The sequence below is a fragment of the Typha angustifolia genome, chromosome 7 (genome assembly GCF_048772165.1).
Source record: "Typha angustifolia cultivar Huaian chromosome 7, ASM4877216v1, whole genome shotgun sequence".
NCBI classification, from domain to species: Eukaryota; Viridiplantae; Streptophyta; class Magnoliopsida; order Poales; family Typhaceae; genus Typha; species Typha angustifolia.
This window is the reverse complement of record NC_133245.1, coordinates 1,935,285-1,954,967: the sequence shown is the minus strand read 5'-3', so window position 1 is coordinate 1,954,967 and position 19,683 is coordinate 1,935,285. Positions and strand designations below refer to the sequence as shown.

At 42.0% G+C, this 19,683-nt stretch overlaps 2 protein-coding genes across 6 annotated transcripts; one reads left to right on the top strand and one right to left on the bottom strand.

The window, feature by feature from the left end:
• Window positions 1-96: 96 nt before the first annotated feature.
• LOC140762467 (vacuole membrane protein KMS1-like) lies at window positions 97-8,505 on the top strand. 2 transcript variants are annotated; one of them, XM_073100279.1, is made up of 8 exons: window positions 109-549; window positions 1,911-2,122; window positions 2,434-2,512; window positions 2,675-2,980; window positions 4,933-5,078; window positions 7,382-7,498; window positions 7,736-7,921; window positions 8,080-8,505. In XM_073100279.1, the coding sequence occupies exons 1-8, from the start codon at window positions 486-488 to the stop codon at window positions 8,272-8,274; spliced, it is 1,305 nt and encodes a 434-aa protein (XP_072956380.1). In that variant the 5' UTR covers window positions 109-485; the 3' UTR covers window positions 8,275-8,505. The 2 variants fall into 2 exon arrangements, with proteins under 2 accessions (XP_072956381.1, XP_072956380.1); XM_073100280.1 differs by lacking the exon at window positions 7,382-7,498 and having other exon boundaries at window positions 97-549.
• Window positions 8,506-11,469: 2,964 nt separating this feature from the next.
• Window positions 11,470-18,323, bottom strand: LOC140763339 (protein TIME FOR COFFEE-like). Of its 4 annotated transcripts, none has more exons than XM_073101481.1 (13): window positions 17,918-18,323; window positions 17,354-17,827; window positions 17,016-17,200; window positions 16,685-16,937; window positions 16,217-16,595; window positions 16,057-16,108; window positions 15,870-15,959; window positions 15,549-15,783; window positions 15,390-15,456; window positions 15,237-15,315; window positions 14,767-15,159; window positions 12,183-14,676; window positions 11,470-12,039 (listed from the first exon to the last, which is right to left on the bottom strand). In XM_073101481.1, exons 1-13 carry the CDS (start codon window positions 18,015-18,017, stop codon window positions 11,996-11,998), a joined length of 4,845 nt encoding a protein of 1,614 aa, XP_072957582.1. In that variant the 5' UTR covers window positions 18,018-18,323; the 3' UTR covers window positions 11,470-11,995. The 4 variants fall into 4 exon arrangements, with proteins under 4 accessions (XP_072957582.1, XP_072957585.1, XP_072957583.1 ...); XM_073101484.1 differs by having other exon boundaries at window positions 11,470-12,010; XM_073101482.1 differs by having other exon boundaries at window positions 17,016-17,197.
• Window positions 18,324-19,683: the final 1,360 nt, after the last annotated feature.

Sequence of the window (19,683 nt, the reverse complement as noted above, 5' to 3'; positions counted from 1 at the left end):
GATCCGGACTCATATGAATACCACCCCTTATTCCAACTTCCAAGTGTTCGGAGTCCAATGACTATCCGCTAAAATCGGAATAGGAACTGTCATAGCGATTAATTTGACTGATAACGTGAAGTAATCCCCTCGTCTTTATTATCCTTCCGTGTACGAAATTTGATTTTAGCCTATCCGTCGTTTTTTTATTCCGATTTGCCCTCCTGCTAAAAAGGGGGAAAAAAACTACGTTTTTGAGAGGCCAATCTCTTATTCCCGCGGCATCGCGGCTCTTCGGGTTTTGCAATGGCGATCTCGCCGAGATCGGCGATTTGAATCCGAAAAATCTTGGAGAGATCGCCGCGCTTCGCTTCCGTTCCGGGATCGGATCGGATCAGATCGGGTTCGATTCAATTGCGCGGCTCCCCTGATCTGATCTCGATGCGGATTCGCGATCACTGTGAGGGAAGTTAGGGTTTCGGGGGCCTAAGGTAACTTTGCGAAGGATGGGGCGTAGGAGAGCCGTGGCGCCACCGTCGTCGGCCAAAGATGAGGATCCCTTGATCTCCGGTGAGGTCTTAACGTTTCGTGTGGATCTCTAAGATTGAAAAAGTAAAATTAGTGTTTTTTCCTCCTATAAAGTATGAATCTTTGTTTGGAATATTGTTTCGGAACTTAGACGTGAGATTAACTTGCTATTGAAGTTTGCATATTTGTAAGAGTTGGTTTTGGATTTTGGTATTGGGTTACGATGCTCGTGAATTTCGCAGAAGATACGGACAAAAGTATAAGTTATATGCAGATAGGGAGTTTTCTAAACGCTTTTCTGAAGATATGGTTTTGTGCAGTGGCTTTTTGCATGTTCTGGGTAATGTATGGGTTGTTGGCTGCCATTGTCGTGAAACGCCTCTTATGCCATGATCTGGGTTGGTTCTGTTGTTTAGAAATAAGTGTGAAGGGAACAGGATAAGAAACTTTAGACCTGCTATCCGGGGAAACATAATAGGATGAAAGTTAGGCAAGTGGCACTGTGATTAAGCACAAAAAGTAGAATTTTTAATGGATGAGTTTCTTCAAACAACTTGGTCAAATTAGAAATCATGGTGCCTATGAGTTTTGCCAAAATAGTGTAGCATGTCTAGTTTTAGTGACAAATTTTGAAGCAGCGAGCCAGATAAACCTAAATTTAGATCAGTGAAATGGCTTTGTCTTCACCACTTGCCTAAACTATGAAAAAGGGAATATTTGATTGTTTGATGGCAGTTGCGAATTATATGATGCTTGTTAACTGCTAAGGCTACTGGGTTCTTAAAACAAGGAAGGGCTTATGGTACTAGGGTGGTGGACTTTGGGATATACACTACAGAACTGGTGCAGAAGGATTATTGTTTCAAATAGCAACCACCATGGTGGAATTTAGCTACTATCACTATGCCATGGGCTTGGCAGCTAATTATGGCAATTTGGGTTCATGGCGGCTGATACAATGGTCATTATGGGATATGATGGGCAGGAGTCGATTAACACATGCATAGTGGCATGTATGATGGCTGTAGGAGCCACAGCATTTATCTGTACAAGGATGTCCTTGTAGTTTTTTTTCATGCTCAACTTGCAAGTATTTGTCAGTGCTGTACAACGAATATACAATTACATTATGTCTAAAACATACCAAAGCTTATAAACTGTAACTTGCAACCATACCTGAGGCTGCGAGTTAGCAAAGGATAAATGGACAATAATTCAGTTTTTTTTTTAAAAAAATTAATGATAAGTTGGTCTTACCTGGACTGACTCTATTTCATAGGCATGCTTAAAGTTGTGGCCTATTTTCATCAACTTCATATTCTTAAAGTATGCACTTTTTGAGTGGTTGTTTTGAGCTAATTGGAATGTCATATTACTTATAATTGCACTTCTTTTTCTGGCAGAACTTCGTGAAAAGCATCGATTGGATATAGAGAACTTGACACTTACAAAGCAGCCATTCCAGACGTCAAAATTTTTCGTATTAGCGACTTTGCAATATTTAAAAAGATCAGTTCTATATATTCTGAGGAAAGGTAGTTGGATTAAGGTCATAATTATCCTCCTTGTGCTTTCTGGGTTTCTGCTTACGACCATTGATGGCCCGCATGAAAAGGTATTACCTCTTTTCTTTGTTATGTTTCTAGCTTAAGAAATCTCAGATTTATATTGTGTCTCTTGTGCCTCTATATTGCAGCTCATGTTGAACTGTAATATCATAAACCACTCTTGACATAATTGAGTTGATTTTGCCATTAGATTAGTCAAAGATGGAAGTTACATATGTATTATCAAGAATGCCATTTATCAAATATCTCAATACATCTTCTGATTATTAATTTACGCTATCACCTAATATAACGATTCTTCTGATGTTAAAACAAATCCCTCCTTTTCTCTAAACTTTGTTTTGTGCCATGGATGCAGCATGTGCAGGAATTCCTTCACTATGCCAGGTTTGCATTGTGGTGGGTGGCACTAGGTGTGGCATCATCTATTGGATTAGGCAAGTGCTTTTTAGTTTAATTTATGAACAGTTGGTTAGTTTTAAGTAAAGCATTCCTTATCACAACCCAAGAGTAAAGATCAATATAATTGTTTATTGTTAAGCCTTACCACAAGACATTTTCTCTACTTCGATGCTGATTATGATATTGTTTCTTTGCAGGATCTGGTTTGCACACATTTGTTTTGTACTTAGGTCCACATATTGCCTTTTTCACGATCAAAGCTCTACAATGTGGACGAGTTGATTTGAAAATTGCTCCATATGATACCATACAGCTTAAACGGAGCCCTTCATGGCTTGAAAAGGATTGTTCAGCATTTGGACCTCCACTATATTCACCATCACCTAATTCACTTGTTAGGATTCCGGTCAGCAAAATACTTCCTCAGGTTCAGCTGGAAGCTATTCTTTGGGGCCTTGGAACTGCACTCGGGGAGCTTCCTCCCTATTTTATCTCAAGAGCAGGTGTCCTTTCAAGAAATTCTTACTATGTAGTTCATTGTGGACCTAACCTTTTACATGTGCATGTGGATCTGCATTTATACATATTAATATTAATTTATTTGTCCAGGTCAAATGTATCATCGCAAATATAAATATTGTATCACCTTGTTTTCTTTAATTAATGAAACTTACAGCATACAACTTATTCTTTTAACCTTGCACATATCCTAGTTCAGTAATGGTTTTCCTCTGCAAGCACCCGTTAAGCTTCTTGTGGTGTCATATCTTGCATTCTTCTTAAGTAATTGTGAGCATAGATCTGCCATAGTTTACTCTTAGATTTATTAGATACATTTGTATCAAGTTATCAACTATACAGCAATATTTTGTATGTATGTAGATGCTAATTGCAACAAGTCAACATGAACTATATAACAGAAATATATGTGCTCGGTTTAGAGATGCTAAAATATTTACCAGCTATATCAGCATTTATTAAGCTATATTTGAATATATGTGCTCGGTTTAGAGATGCTAAAATATTTACCAGCTATATCAGCATTTATTAAGCTATATTTGACTCAAACTTGATGTGTATGTGGTCCTATTCATGCTGTGCAAAAATATTAGAGGCTTGGAATTCATTTTAGCTTTTGACTTGAAATGTATGATTCAACTCGATGTTAATATCTCGGTATATGTTGAATTACTAGGTTTGTAAGGTGCAGATCACCTAGAACTATTTTTGAAAGAATCTGTATTACGTTTTCCCCAATTTAGGGCTCTACTGTAATTATTTAGCTGCACTGATAATTCTGTCATTTAGGAGCTCATTTACAAATTATTCTTGCTCTGTTATTGTCGAGAAAGAGGCATCCAATTAAGATAAAGCTGCACATATACAAACACTGGATGTATAAATTAAATTAAAAAATTGAACCTTCTCATATCACCTTCAGCAATAATGGACATTATGATAGTGGAAGAATGAGTTTGTATGACTTTTCATTTAGTTATAGTTAATGTTGAATTGTTTATTTAAGAGAAGATTTTATTGCAACAGGACCAAAGATTTATAAGTTATATTAGTTCACTTTGAAAAGTAAATTGTCTTTATAAGTTATATTAGGTTCTCCTTTATACAGCGGAACTTGTTTACTGAATGCTCATCATTAGAAACTTGCATCATATTCGATGCGCATGCGCAACTGTTATCAATTGATAAAAGATGGGTGTCTGCCCCCACGAGGCTCTCTCCGACTTAAGCATTATCATCACACCAATTGGGACCATCTAGATTTGTTATCAATTGATCTTTTTTTCAGAATTTGGTGATGACCATTGCTGATTGGACATCTTCTGACTTGCTGACAAATGAAGTTAAAGGAGAAAGAAAGCAGTGCCCTAATTTCTCATAATATATAATTTGATCTACCTAAATGTGATGCTGTTTATCATACTGTATGATTGTCTGGAATTCATTGTGCATATTGTACAGATAAATGGCATGCATTTATTGTTGTTTGGTAGTCATACATGAATTCGTTTTTTAATGAAGTACTATGGTAGTTGTTCTCGAACATATAGAGAAGTTAAACTTATACACTAAAAAGAAAGGAGGCTAACTAACCAATGCATATCATTGTCCAGCTTACTTTTCTCCATGAAAGACATCCAAGTTTATACTTCATAGCAAGAGTCAGCACAATAATGTTGCACATCACCTACCATTGGTGCACATCTAGCAGCACACTAATGATTAAGTTCTTTCATGTTCTCGGGCAATTAAGGGCAGCTCTCTTTCCAGTCATTTGGATTTGCAGATTGTGTTTTTCCTTGTGTAGTACTTCCATATACTCTTTCAATAATGTGGTCACATTTGCAGATCATAATTTTTAGCAATAATTGTAGTTGTGTGGGTTAACAGTTAGCTTGCTGACATTGATGCATTGTTATTGCCCTATACATGGCAGCACGCTTGTCAGGAAACAGATTAGAAGCCATGGAAGAATTTAATGCTGCTTCTTCAGAGGAAGATGGATTTATATCTCGAATGAAACGCTGGCTTCTTTCACACTCGCAACATATCAACTTTTTTACCATTTTAGTACTTGCTTCGGTTTGTTCACTATCTTTCTTTGGAGTATTTATGCAGATAGCTGATATACTTGAGATCATAGTCGTCTATGGTATTTCGGAATTTTAAGACTATATGACTAACATCTGGACAAAGTTGCATTTTGTGGGGACAAAGTGATGGAAAAAAAATTAGCAAATAATCACAAGAAATGTACTTCTATAATGGATGTAATCATAATCGATAAGCATGATAGCATATCTCAAGTGTTTATATATAAGAATCATGCACATGATCCTGAAAAAAGAGGTGTCAGTGCCCCGCACTTTGGCTGATTTGAGCATTATAATAAAATAGAGCATCGAGATATATTAAATGTCCTCACACGTGTTGTCCAGGTGGCCAAAGAATTGTCACTTAGCTCAGAAAATAGATTGAGCAGGTAATTTGGACAGGCAGACTGGTAGAGTAAAGCAGCTATTGCTTTGAAGAGATAAAGGCCTAGATGAAATGCCTAGGCACACTAAGTTGAGCTAACAGAAGCTTGGTCACTTTGTTGAAAATAGACTAAATAGTAAACGTTTTTAGATTTATTCAGTTGTCAGTGTTGATGGATATATAGCTAGTCTTATAACAGTTTAGCTGTTAGTAATACTGATGAGCTTAACCATAGGAGCCTTTATTTGTGGCAACTCCCACCCCTTTTATACCTAGCAGGAAAAGAGAGAAGGCCGAAACTCGACATAGTACCTGATACCATTCTGATCAGAAAAATATGGTAAAGCATTGAGATATGTTATTATGTCCGCCACAATAAAAAATCTTAGTTTTTGTAAGGTTAATACAATATTTCTCCAGAACATATATTATATATATATATATATATATATATATATATATATATATATATGATTTTGAATATTTGTTAGCTCGTGTAGATCTGACATAAAAAGAGACAAATGCATGCTCTAAATTGGGAGGCATTTATACTTTCCTGATGGTAGTTCTCATACTGAGTGACAAACATGGGAAGTACTCAAAGTACCTATGCAAGAATAATATATGCATGTTATTAGCATATATGTGTCTCAACAGTCAACAGTTTGTTCCTTATATTATAAGTTGAATATTGGAGTTAAGCAGAGTACAGTACCATTCTTTTGGCTGCCTGGAAAGTGTTACAGGTATTTGCATCAGTGATGGGGCAGTCAAAATCTAAAAACAAGATTGCTTTGGCTTCAGTTGGCTACCTGTGAGAACTTACTCTGTTAATTAATCCCTTCCCATCTTTGCAAATTGTTGCAATTGGAGTCATCTTATGTTATAGTCCCCAACTGGGCTCAAGCTGAACAATATTCTAGTCATGCACTAATTCTCATTATATCCACTATCAAGTTGTTTGCTTTCTGATCCACGTATGTGCAATATGTTGACTCAGGTAATATATGGCAACATGGACCTTTAGGTAACATCTGTTATGGACTATGACTCCACTACTTACACATTCCATTAATTGAATAAATTGAAGTTTAAAGTTCCACGCTTTGAACCAACAAAAGCTAAAGATCAATGAACACTGACCTGAATTAGTTCAACAACAATTGCTAGATGATCTTCAGAACCTTCTACGTATCATAATACTATAATATGATCATGGAATAAAGTACCCTATAACTCCTAATTTTCTTTGAGTTTAAGACATGGGTTTAAACTGCTTGAGAATTGTCTTTAATTTGTAGTGGTTTTTTATGCTTATTTTGGTACTAACAGTTTCCATATGTTTCAATTCATAGAAAAGGTAGTTGACACTACAATTTTAAGGAAATTTAGGAAACTTCAGATCTGTTAATGCAACAGCTGCAGATTTGTTCCGAAACATATTTGATTATGCTACATGCTGTGAAACCTCTTTTATATGGAAGTTAAGCAATATAGAAGTACACTAGTTAGTGAGTATCAAATGGCTTAGGCATGTCTCCAAGTTGGACAAGGTTGAGGCATTATAAGTGGAAAGATTCTTTAATTGCTTTCTGAAAGTGATCAATTATGATGACTTCATTTGCATATAGTTTCAGTCTGAGGGAGCTAATCCTTGTCGTATTGATGTTACTGTCCTGTTCAGTGTGGAAACTGTGCCTCTTGCTGGTTTAATCTAGCAGTTGGATGCAGGGCATGATACCATGGCATTGGACAGCACAGGGACAGTCCCATGTATGGCATGGCATGCCTCCGCATTGTACAGGACCTAGTCAGCATGCATCACCATTGAGTATATCGGGAGTCCTTTGACTCATTAATTGGTTAAACAGCTGAACCAAATTAATCTTATTTTTTCCTGTTGCTAGGTGCCAAACCCTCTCTTTGATCTGGCTGGCATCATGTGTGGGCAATTTGGCGTCCCATTCTGGAAGTTCTTTCTTGCAACCTTAATTGGGAAGGCAATAATTAAGTCCCACATACAGGTTGGCTCTTATGGAGCTACTTTTCTTGTTCCTAGTTGCTAACTTGGTGTGTAAATTGCTATCCTGTTCTTTCCAATTTTCTCTTTGAAATATGCACCCATTTGTCCTAGGGTTTCCTCTATATTTTCATGCAGCTATTGGATTGAATTAGCATTTCATTGAGGGAGTGATGATTCTGGTCTTTAGGTCTTTGGTGGTATTAATCTTTCTGGTTTTTTGATTTAATCACTGCTGCAGACGGTATTTATCATCTCGCTGTGCAATAACCAACTCCTGGAGCTGATTGAGGAAAAATTGGTCTTGGTATTTGGTAACGATTCTAGTTTCTCTGCTATGCTGCCCATTGTGATTGCCAAACTGGACATGATAAGGGAAAAGTATTTATCAGCTCCAGGTCCAGCTTCAGATTCTTCTACAATGAAGGTACCGCATCTTCGCATGTTGCAAATATTTTATATCCTACATTTGGTTTGCGCGCATTTACTTGAAATTTTTGGTGGTTCTCAAGTTACTTTATTTGGTAAAGAATCAAGCCTTACACAAATAAGGTAATAACTTTGGATCTTGCTGTCCTTCAACAGGGAAAGCAGTGGAATTTCTCCTTCACCTTGATCTGGAATACCTTTATATGGCTCACACTCATGAACTTCTTCGCCAAGATAGTGACGTCCACAGCACAGAGATACCTCAAGAAGCGACACGATGAAGAGCTATCTAACACCTTATCGAAACCAAAGTCCTCTAATGCCAAGTCTAATTGCAAAACTGGCATGTGATATGCCATGGATAACCTACTCATTCTTCTGTACAGCAAACAAAGCTTGTGCTCAGATTAGTTCTCAAGTAATTCCTAAATGCCAATTGTACCGTTGACCCCATTTGAATTGTTCCTACAGGTGAATTCCTGTTATTCTTAAGGAAGTTCCGCTGTCATACTCTATACCGCATGTTTCTCATGCGAAGAGCACTACATATTTTCATGTTGAATCATCCCAAACTTCATCGAACTTGGTACGGACTACTATAGCAGGTTTATTATTATTATTATTTTCTTTTCTATTTAAAAGTCAAAAGATAAATCACCTCAAAAGAGCACAAAAATATATCAGGTATTCTATTCCTACTGTGATTGGCTAACCAGTTAGTGATTAGCGAATGTAATTGTCACAATTGATTAAGGAAATAAGCAAGTGAAAATGATATGATTAGAGCGATGGCAAAATGGAGACAGGACTTTACAGTCGCCAGAAGTCTCAATATTATTATTAATTATCGATAACTAGGTTAAGGTTTTACTTATTTATTTCCAGCTTTCATCCTTTCCTTGGTGCATACACAGTCATGATGCATAGGATGAAGGAGAGAAACTAAAATATAAAACTTACAGTATAAGACAAAACTTGGCCTTTTCAAAGGCACCCTTATCGTAATGCAGATTCCAATTTCCTTAATGATTCTTTTTGACAAGCATTGCCATTGGTCTGGCGTTCACGAAAAGACCAATGCTTAAACAACAGTAAACAAATGGAAAGGTCACTTTACATCAATCACAACTTTAGGTGCCCTACAACGACGAGTCTATTTTACTGAACTAATGCCATTGCCTGAAACAATTAACAATTTCTAAGTGTCATCCTCCCATGGCCACCTGTTGAACCAAGACTGGGTGTGACAAGGAGTGCTTATATATTTTATTCCTTTCTCTTTCTTTTTATTCGATTCTCTGTGATGGTATCATAATTCCTCTAATCCTGTCCCTGTCTTCCCTCTCTCGCCGAGCATCTTACCCTCACCTCAAGCACAAACTTTTATTTTTTAAATAATAAAATATTATTTATCAATCATGTGGACTTAGAGGTTGGTTTAAAGGATAATTTGGGGTCAACAGCTTGCCGTATTATAAATATCATATAAGTGTTATATAATACGAAGTTATTTATATATATAAGATAATCGTGGTAATTTATTTCTAATTAAAGTATGGTGCGGGTCTTTTTATGATATCATACAAGTGTTTCCATATAATAAAATATATATATATATATATATATATTATTTAATCGTTATCCTTGCCGTGTGTGTGTATTATAGGCGGCACCTACTAAAGACGAGGTGGGGCCCGCCGCACTTATTCTGTATTATTATAAGTAGGTGGGCCCCGCGTCGGAGATCCTCGTCCGAGTGTCGAGGTGACCATTTATGACAGGGACGACGTCGATTGCCACGTATGACAATAAGGAGATTCCCTCGGTAGCCACGTGTAAGAGCTGGTTGACGCCTGTTATATTAAAGTCATCGCCAATCCTCGTCAGCCTTCAAATCCAGCTGTCATATAATTCGGCTTCCAGGTGGGAGGTTATCATTCCCACGTAATTTGGTTTAATAATTTTGTTTTTATTTACACTTTTTATTTTTATCACAGTAATATACGAGAGTTAATCACTCCAATTAATGTACAAATAATACAATTAAGATATACCAAAGAAAGTCTAATCACAGGTGAATCGTGCTGCATCGAGGGATTAAATTATTAAAAGGTGTTAGTAAATGACATGTGAACGAAATGATCTGATAGGGGCTCCAAGTACATAAAACCTAGGCTATATAAACACTTTTATTTGAGGCACTGGCCACCACTCTAATTCTAATGTAGTCTTTGGGTTTCTCTATTATTAAAGTACTCCTCCTATAGGATACAAAGTTTACTGGAATATAATATACTGTTCATATTTATTCCAAAATTATTATAAGAATTACATTTCGCTCTCTCTCTCTCTCATTTCCTCTGTTGTTTGGAACGATTTCAGTGCCGAGCCGAGGAAGGAAGGAAGAAAGAAAGAAAGAAAGAAAGGAAAGAAAAAAATGGTAGGATGAGATTTACTCACTGTGAGGGGGCCAGACCACCGTAAAGAAGCTCTCATCCGCACGTTGCTTTCGTAGCTTTCCCCCTGTTGGATGGCTACGATTGATTAGATATGCCTGCTCTTTGTCAGGATAGGGTTAGGTTAATGGGACCACGAGTGGACCAACATCGACACGACAGCTAGGGCTTTGTAAGATTTGGAAGTGGGTCTATGGCTTCCACGTGGAGGAGAGAGACCGAAAGGTGAGAAAAAAGTGAATAATTCTTGGATTCCTGTCCGCAAGCCAACAACCACCGTAACATAATAATTAATTATAGTATTATCTCTACGGTGTAAGAAGTTTATAGTTATATAAGAGGGGTGAGGTGCAGTGCATAAATTTTCTTTCTCTTTTTTCCAGCAGGACTTTTTCTTTCTTGTGTCAGTGAAGAGGTGCATGAATGAGAAGTGATGGTCGATAGCATTATGTGGTTGGTGGGAAGATCTGGACGGTCGTACAAAGTGGATGGGAGGAAATATATTTTGTGGATGATTGTGTTAATTATAACAGCAGGCAAAGTACAAATTAAAGAGAGGGGATTGTTATGGGTGATAAAAGTTTACATGGACTGGAGGTGAGTCATCTATATATTGAAAGATGATGGAGAAAAAGATTAATCTAATCTATCTTTTATAGTATTTGCTCTTAATTCTTCCAAACATAAAGAAAGACTTGGAAGAGTGGTGCATTTTGCATTAACACCTCTCTCTGTATGGACGAGTTTTCCCTCAAAAGTAGGAAGGGAGTTGCAACAACCGGAGGTTTCTAAAGTACAGAAAATCTCACCTAGTTCTTGGAGAGTACAAGTACAACACATCAATTATTCCCTGTTATTAACACAAAATAGTTCAGTGTGTCTCTCTGGAAGTAGTAGTGCATCCCTACCATCTCACAAGGTATTGAATTGTGACTGGAAAAACAAAGTACAGCAAGAACAGGCAAAATGCATTCGATTCGCGCATACAGAGCCAATCACAGGAAGGCTGTGAATGTAATGAGAGTGCTGAAGTAAGCAAAGAAGCGATCTTGCAGTGCGAAAACAGAGAGGAATCAGAAGAAACCAGCAAAAGGACAAACCAAACCTAGTGTTAAAAGATCTTATCCTTTCTCTTTAAATATTGTTAGAATAAAGTCGAAGCAAAATAAGTTGCAGTGGTCAGCATTTGATTCTAAAAGCAGATAAAAGAGGAAGTATAAATGCACATACAATTTCCTCACTTTCAGAGTGCTTTTCTTTCTCTCGCTATCCTCCTTTCATTAGCACACTTTTTTCCCTTTCCGTTTGATAGGAAGAGATAGAAAGGGATGAATCCAAGCAAACGAATTGTAAAGTGGATCTGCTCTTCTTGCGTATTATGTCCGACCTCCCTCATCCCCTTTCCTTCATCCTTTGTTGCCTCTTCTCTGCATACTTTTCGCCAATATACCAACAAAGCAGAGAGCAACCGCAAGCATGCAAGAAGAGACCCTCTTTCATCGTTACAAAGGTGTAATCACAACCGCCTTGTCCTCTTTATAGCTTGCAGTGGCCCGAAGAGGATGTCCAACGCAAGCCCGGGTATCAGCATACAAGTCAGGCATCCGCCTCCATCATCATTTCTTCTCAGGCTGCCAGCAGGCATGCAAATTGTCATTTCCTGGAATACAAATCGTTTCCCCCATAGATAAGACCACATGTTTTGCTTCCAATCGAAAGGGAACTTACTATTACTACCACGAAAACACTCAAACTTATTCAACAGGAAATCATGACAGATAAAGCACAGAGAGGGTTAGTTACCAGCTGCAGGTTTTTGATCAGCCGCGGACTTCATGGAGACAGGCGGCATGGAAATATATGGGAATGAGGCTGGGTTAAGAAGGTTGGGAGACGCAGACTGGGCAGATCCGCCAAGATGAGTTTGTAGGCGACCCGGCGAGGGAATTCCCTTGTTAGCAGCAGCAGTGACGGTCTTTGCAGGGTCACCTGATGCAGGAGCACCAGCCACCATCAGCGAGGAGGGGCAAATAGCAATCGTTCCAGTGGAGCTCGGAGCAGAGTTTTGCTGCTGTGGCTGTTCCAGTTCAGTTTGACGCCTGTGATAATAACCAGTAGCTGCAGCAGCAGCATTTGCTTGAGATTGGGCTTGTTGCATGTAGGCATTAGAGAAGAAGAGCTGTGAATGATTGAACGGTTGCTGCTTTAGCTGGGTCGACTGCTGCTGTTGCTGTTTAGTGCTTGAATTAGGAGCAGGAGTCATGTTTGGTTGACCGAGGATAGATGGCATATTTCGATTTCCCATAGGTGTTGACTTGCTACCAGAGTTCGACGCAGAGTTCTTAACTGATGGTTGCTGCGGAAGAGGCAATAAGGCGGCTGAAGGAGCAGGCAATGCACTTGCAGAAGCTCGTGGGCTTCCGCTGACACTCTTAGAGCCAGAATTAGATGGTGAACCCACAGCAATGGCAGAAACAGATGATAGAGAAGGATTTGTTGCTCCTCCAGAAAGATTAGCTCCAGAGGTTGCCATCTTTGATGAATTCATGCCAAAGGAAATCTGGGTTTGATGGCTTGGGGTGGGAAGAGCTTGTTGAGGAGCTCTCCCTTGATGCTGAAGTAGATGGTTGTTCTTCCCTACCACTGAAGCCGAAGATGGTGCTGGAGCAGGAGCATGAGCAGCTCCTCTTGCATTGGTGGCCTTCCACTGGGGTGATTGACTGGGACTGCCACCACCATGGATAAGAGCTTGAGAAAAGCTCGTAAGAGCTTGAGGGAACTTAGTGTCAGAGGAGCCTGCAGGAAGGTGTTCAGTGTAAACACTGGTATTGCTGCTTGAAGCAGACGACTTGGGTCGACAGACTCCAAGCTGTTGCTGCATCTGTATTTGCTGTTGCTTCTGAAGATGAATAAAGTGCTGGTGCTGCTGTTGCTGTTGCTGGAGCTGCTGCTGCTGGGAAATGGAAATGCTAGATCCAGCTGTGGCAGCTGATATGGTCGTTGGAGAGACAGCATTGGTCGATTTATTAGCAGTTCGATTGCCATTTCCAGAAGAAGGAATAAGGTTTATAGTCCGTGAGGAGCTGTCGCTTATGCTGCTACAAATGATCGAAGAGATAGGAGGTTCATTTGCTGTCTTAGAGAAGGAAACAGAATGCTGTGAACCATTGCCAGGAATTTTTGCAGCTGCCGACATCTTCCTCTCATCTTCACCTTTAACAATTGTACTTGTGGAGTCCCCGCCTAAAGATTTACCTTCTTCTGTGATCTGGTGGTGATGGGCCTTCTTCTTCTGTGTCGCTTGGGCAGGTGCAGCTGCAGCCATGGTGACCGGGTGATATCCATGCCTGGCTGCCTCTGGGAGGCTCTGGAATAGAGAATGATTGTGTGCGATAGAAGAGAAATCAAGACCTGCTGGTGCAGCTCCAGGCCCTGTGAAGGAGGCAAAGGGCATGGTAAAATGTTGAGATGATGCATGATCGACTTTGATGTTCTGGCTTGAAGACTGCTTTTGCTGCTGCTGCTGCTGCTGCTGTTGATAAATAGATGGCTTTCCATTGTGACCACCACCACTGCTGCCCAATGCAGCAGCTGCTGCGGCGCTCGACATCAATGCAAAGTTTGGAGGATGAATTGGCATTGCAAAATTATAACCACTGATGCTATTCTGAGCTTGAGAAACCCTACTATCAGCAGTAGTAGGACTATCTTCCGAGCACTTATCACCATCTTGCTGCCGACCTTGGTGGGGCAGCAGATGAGGCCGCTGATTACCAGCTGGAAAGCTATGGGAGTTTGTGGCAGCACCATTAGGCACACCTCCAGGAATGCGCTGTGGTTGCTGCTGAGAATGCTTCTGTGAGGAAGCTGGTGAGCTCAACGAGCTAGTGTTCTGGTGGCCTTGCTGAGACCCCTGCTGCTGCGCTTGGAGTTGTGATGGGTGAAGCATCTGAGAAGGGTAGAAAGGCCCATTGAAGAAGGGCATTGCTTGGGCAGGGGTGGCTCCCCTGTAGGATGGAGGTCCACCGGCAATGGGGAATGGATATGCACCGTTCTGTAGTATAGCTAGGTACTGTGCTTCCGCATGGGGCAAGCTGGCAAAGCTTAAGTTCATGGCTGCAGCCGGTCCACCGATCGTAGAAGTCGTTGTGGCAGAGGTAGAGGTGACAGGAGAAGGCATACCATTGGCAGCCGTAGCACTTGTTTTTGCTGCTCCAGATAGATTCGCAGCTGCTGCTGCAGCTGCTGCGGCTGCTGCCTGTTGTTGGTTGAGAGAAAAGATGAAAGCTGGGCCATGCTGAGAAAATAAGACCAAAAAACACATAAATTTCCATTATCAAAATTCAAACTGCTAGCAAGAATAAATGGGAGTTTAAAAGCAAGATACCAGCATGTTTGCTGCTGATCCAGGTTGCGGTGTTTGCTCAAGTACTACTTGCTTCCTCTGAGCAGCTTCCATCATCGAATTGTTAGCTGCTGGTGTCTTCTCCTTCAAAAGATTTCCAGGGAATGCAGCAGCTACCATTGAAGACCCCTTGCTATCAAGGGCGGTGCTCCCTGGAAAACTTGCTCGTATGGGGCCTCCAAAGAAAGCAGCATCTGGTGGCGGCATGACGTTCAAATTATAGGGTTTCCCCCCGTACAGTGGTGCAGTGCTGGCAGCTGCAGGCCAAAGAGGATTCACCTTGGCAATTCGCTGATGATAATGTATGTTTTGTGCAATGTAGCAATGTGTAGCACACCGCTTTGGCCGTGGTTGCGTGGAAAGGAAAGTTGGGCCCTGCAGACCATAATCCGTCAATGAGAATCCACAAAAAGCAGGGAGGGAGGGAGGGAGCCAGGGAGAGAGGGAGAGACCTGCAATGCTTTGGAGGGCCCTGGGTTACCATCCATTGGAACTACAGCAGCAGGAAGAGGAGGAACTTGAGCGACGTACCTATTAATGCAGAAGAATTAGCTCTCATCGAAAAATAGAAACAAAATGGCAAGCATAAAGACTCCACTGCTCACCCAAAATGAGGAAAATTTCCCGGCCACCCACCCACAGTCATCGACATGGACAGGGAAGCAGGTGGTGCTGCCAACAAAGAGAAAAAATTGAATATCTTCCAGACTTGAGATGGAGAGAGAAAATATATCATGAAATGCAGCTAGAACAAGAGATCCTACCAACTTTATCCTGTCTGCTTTCCGCTTTTGGGGCTTTTGCCTGCTGCTTCTGAGATTGCAACTTGTTACTGCTCAGGCTTTCTTTCTCAGGCTTCTCCAAACCATGCTGCAGCTCACCAGCCTTCTTTGTAATGAATTCCTCTAGCAAAGGCTTTTCAGATTTCCTCTCTGCTAAACCTATTTTAACTGATTGCATCGTCTTCTCATCTTCTTTCTTCTCAACGGTCACCTTCACCTGCAAGTGTAACAAAATTGGGATCAGAAAGAGGAGGTAATTAGTGGTGCTAACTTGACAACAGAACTAACAGCGCAGATGCCCACCATCTCAATCTCCGGACACAAAGGCTTCTCATCTGTGTCGTAATTGCAGAAACCATCCCTCTCAGGTGATAGCTTCCCTGGTGGAGGTGCCTGTAATTGTTCGACCCCCAAGAAAAACAAATTAAAGTTCCAATCTTTCGGCCCAACTAATTAGCAAACCAGCTTAATAAAAGAAGACAACACCCACCATAAGATCAATACTGAATTTTTGCTCCCGGGCATCATCCGACAGCGGAGCACTGCAAAATTAACAATCGCCTGAGTAAAATAACATCACTCAAATAGAATTTTTTTTAACAAATTAAAAAAGAAAAAAGAAACCCAAGCGACGGAGTCGCAAAGCTTACGCCTTCGCCGTAGAAGCCTCTCTATGATTAATATCCGAGTCGGTCGGCAAAGTTTCCATGGAAGGCAAACTAGGTTCTTCCCGACTCGCCATCTGATCATGGTGATCTGATTCTGCGATCAACTGCTTTAGATCAGAATTTTGATTGTCCTTTTTCACCCCTTTTAAAGCATCTACAATAGTAGCTTCAATCTGAGGAGAACGAGTTCCATTCTCAACAGCAGAAGGCTCTGCAATCTTCTCCGATTTCGGCAGCAAGGTGTCTGCTTTAGCCTGGGGCTCCGCTTCTAACTTAGCTGCAGAAGACCCAGATGTGCTCGGAAGAGAAATGGGGCTTTCGTCTTCAAACTTTACTGGCCTTGGTCGCTTCCGCTTCGGAGCTGCAGCAAGATGTCAAGAACCAAAGTACTCCATTAGCCACCAGAACTGAAAAGAAAAGGAACAAAGAAGAACAGATTGAACTGCGCACCAATAACGGGCAAGGAAGAAGGATTGAGCATTGAGTCGGATGGCTGCGGAATGGATGGTTGTGCCGTGGAAGGAAGACAGATCGAATTCGGCGATGATGCACGAGATGATTTCGGCTCCCCAATATCTTTGGAATTCTGGAATTGCCGCGTCATACCAAACAAGACCTCGGCAATCTCGATCTCCTCTTGGATGAAAGAGGCGGGTTTGGAAACTTTTGGCGGCGGTCGCTGCTTGGCTCCACTGAAGGGCTTCTGAAACAAGCAAAGAGAATGATAAGCAAATAGGATGAAGAAGAGACGATTGGGAGATGAGATGAGGACGAATCTGACCATCTTCTTGCGAACAGAGGCATTGGAGGAAGATGGTGAGATCTGGGAGATGGAAGGCGGACTTAATCGTTGGATCTGCGAGGAATCTCCGCCTCCACCTCCACTACTACTTCCACCTCCTCCTCCTCCTCCAAGAACTCCACTACCTGAAACCAACCATTCATGTGATGACCTTTTCGTGGCTGCTGCAAACACCAAACACAGCAGAAGAAAAAAGAGAAAACCAATTCAAATTAAATCCACGCCCAAAAAAGGAAAAAAAAAAAGAAGAAAAAATTATATAATTTTCTCTTCGTCAAAGAGAATCTAGTAGTCTCTGTCGCAGGCCTTTTCTCTACCTGATCGAGCTTTCCTGGGAACTGCGACACCTATCATCTCGTCGGTCTTCCACACCATCGGAGACTTGGCGAGCTTCGCGGGGTAGCTCTTCCGCTGCAGCTGTTGCTGCTGCTGCTGTTGCTGCTGCTGCTGCTGCTGCTGCTGCTGTTGATGGTAGTGATGGTGGTTGTTGTGGGTTAAAGGCGAGGAAGAAGATGCGGTGTTCGGCGGCGGCAGGAGAGGCGGTGGAAGCCGGACGACCACCGACAGGTCGTCGTCATCGTCGTCGTCCTCTTCGGTGCTCTCCTCCGAGCTCTCTTCTCCCTCGTCTCTGTTCCCCCCGCCTCCGTGAAGCATCATCCTCTCCCCTCTCCTCCTCTTGCTTCGGCTCGATCTCTCCCTCTCCCGATCTCGATCCCGATCTCTCTCTTTCTTGCTTCCTCGATCCCGAAGCCTCGTCCTCTCGGCCATCTCCATCTCCCCTCCATCCTCTTCTGTATAAAGACAAGAATCCGTTAGAGCCATAAAGGATCAGAAGATAGCCAAGAAAGGAGAGAATTTAAAGCAGATCTACGGATCCAAACCTGGGGAGTCTCTCAACCCGCCGCTTCTTTGCCTCCTCCTCGACAATCCACCGTTCATAGCAGCCATGCTTCCTCTTCTCGCTTCCCTAATCCTCTCCATCCCCTTCCGTTCTCTCTCATCCAATCGACACCTCCTTTTCGTCGCCTCCAAGAACCGATATTTATGCAAAATCTTCACCTTTCCCACCGGATTTTTTCGGATTCCAGACCTCTAGGAGAGGTCAGACGTATTAGTCTCGCCGAAATCGTAGAAAAAATAGAGAAAAAGGAGAGATTTCGCTCTCAGATCTTCATTCCCTCTTCTCCGCCTTGCTCTTTTCCACCTCTCGAAGTGTCTCACTTCTCGTCTCCTCCCTTCCCTTCTGGTTCGCTTTCCTCTCCTCCTTTTTGTGCTGCCCCTCATCTCATCTAATCTATCTCCTTTCGGTTTTGTCACTGCCCAGCACCCCCACTCTACCCCCATCCGACGGACGCGATCGCTCCTCCACGCTCCCCTCCGAATCCTCTCCGTTCTCCTGATCCGACGGTCACTTTCGTGCGGTGCCAACGTGGCAGTTATCCTGTGCGTCCGATTCGTTCACTGAGACGGAACCCAGTAGATCCGCATCGCCAACGTGTATAAATAAATATCGCTTCCTCATTCCATCCTTGCGGATCACCCGTTCAGCGACCGCTACGTGTCCATTCGGGGACGGAGAAAGATCCGGGGAATCCCGTTGAGAGGAACCGGCTACTAGCGGTCGCTCCCACTCCTCCCAGTGCGCTCGCTGCAACCCCCCCTTTCTCCTCTCTCTCTCTCTCTCCCACTTGAGCCGCGGGGTCCACGGAGGAAAGCGACAGGCGAGACGGACCGACGGCTGCGATCTTTCCCCATCCGTACGAAAGAGCTTCCTCATCCGCCCGATCCAATGGCGACAGGCGAGACCGGCCAAAGGAGCTGCGGAACCTGAGGGCACAAACTTGCGCGAGGCCTAGCTGGCAACCGCGTCTCAGATCTCCTCCGTCCACTCCCGTCCATCGGACGGACCTCGTCCCTCGAAATCGGAAGCCTGGGTCCCACGCCTGCTCCCCCGATGCCTCACGCCTACGTGGCCGCGAGGTGACGTCACCCCACACACTGCGCCGATCGGTTTTATTTAAAATATTTAACTATTAAGCTTTCTAAAATTAAGAATAAAAGGGAAGAGGGGAGGGGGGGGGGGGGGGGGGATTAGATGCGGTTCCTTTTCTTTGTTTGCGGGAGGAGAAGTGGAGCCGGAAATAGCGGCAGCTTGCTCGACATCGACTCGTCCTTACTCTTTCAACAACGCCGACGAGCGGAATATTTTACTCGGCATGAAGCGCTCACGCTGCCACGTGGAACGCCGAGGGTTATCACGGCATTATAAATATCGTATCAAAGCCCAAGTGACTAGCCTGAAAGCCCAACTACGGCCCAAATAAATATCTACTTAATTTAAATAATAATATCGTGTAGACCCGTACAAGATAGGACTAGGTCTAGGCTTAGGGTTAAGAAATTAGTGGTGCATATAATATAAAGATCGCGTCTTGTTTTTGTTTAATGCAGGAGGTTAACGAATCTATTTGGCAAGCATATTTGGTTTATCTCTTTAATCGAAGGAGAGGAGTATTTTAGTATGCTAATGACACTATTAATCCCCTTCCCCCGCCTAAGGAGACCCCACTAAGCATGACTGCAAATAAATTTGGGTTTAAGTAATACCCTTGCGCGCACCTTCGCATTTATTATATTATAATTTATA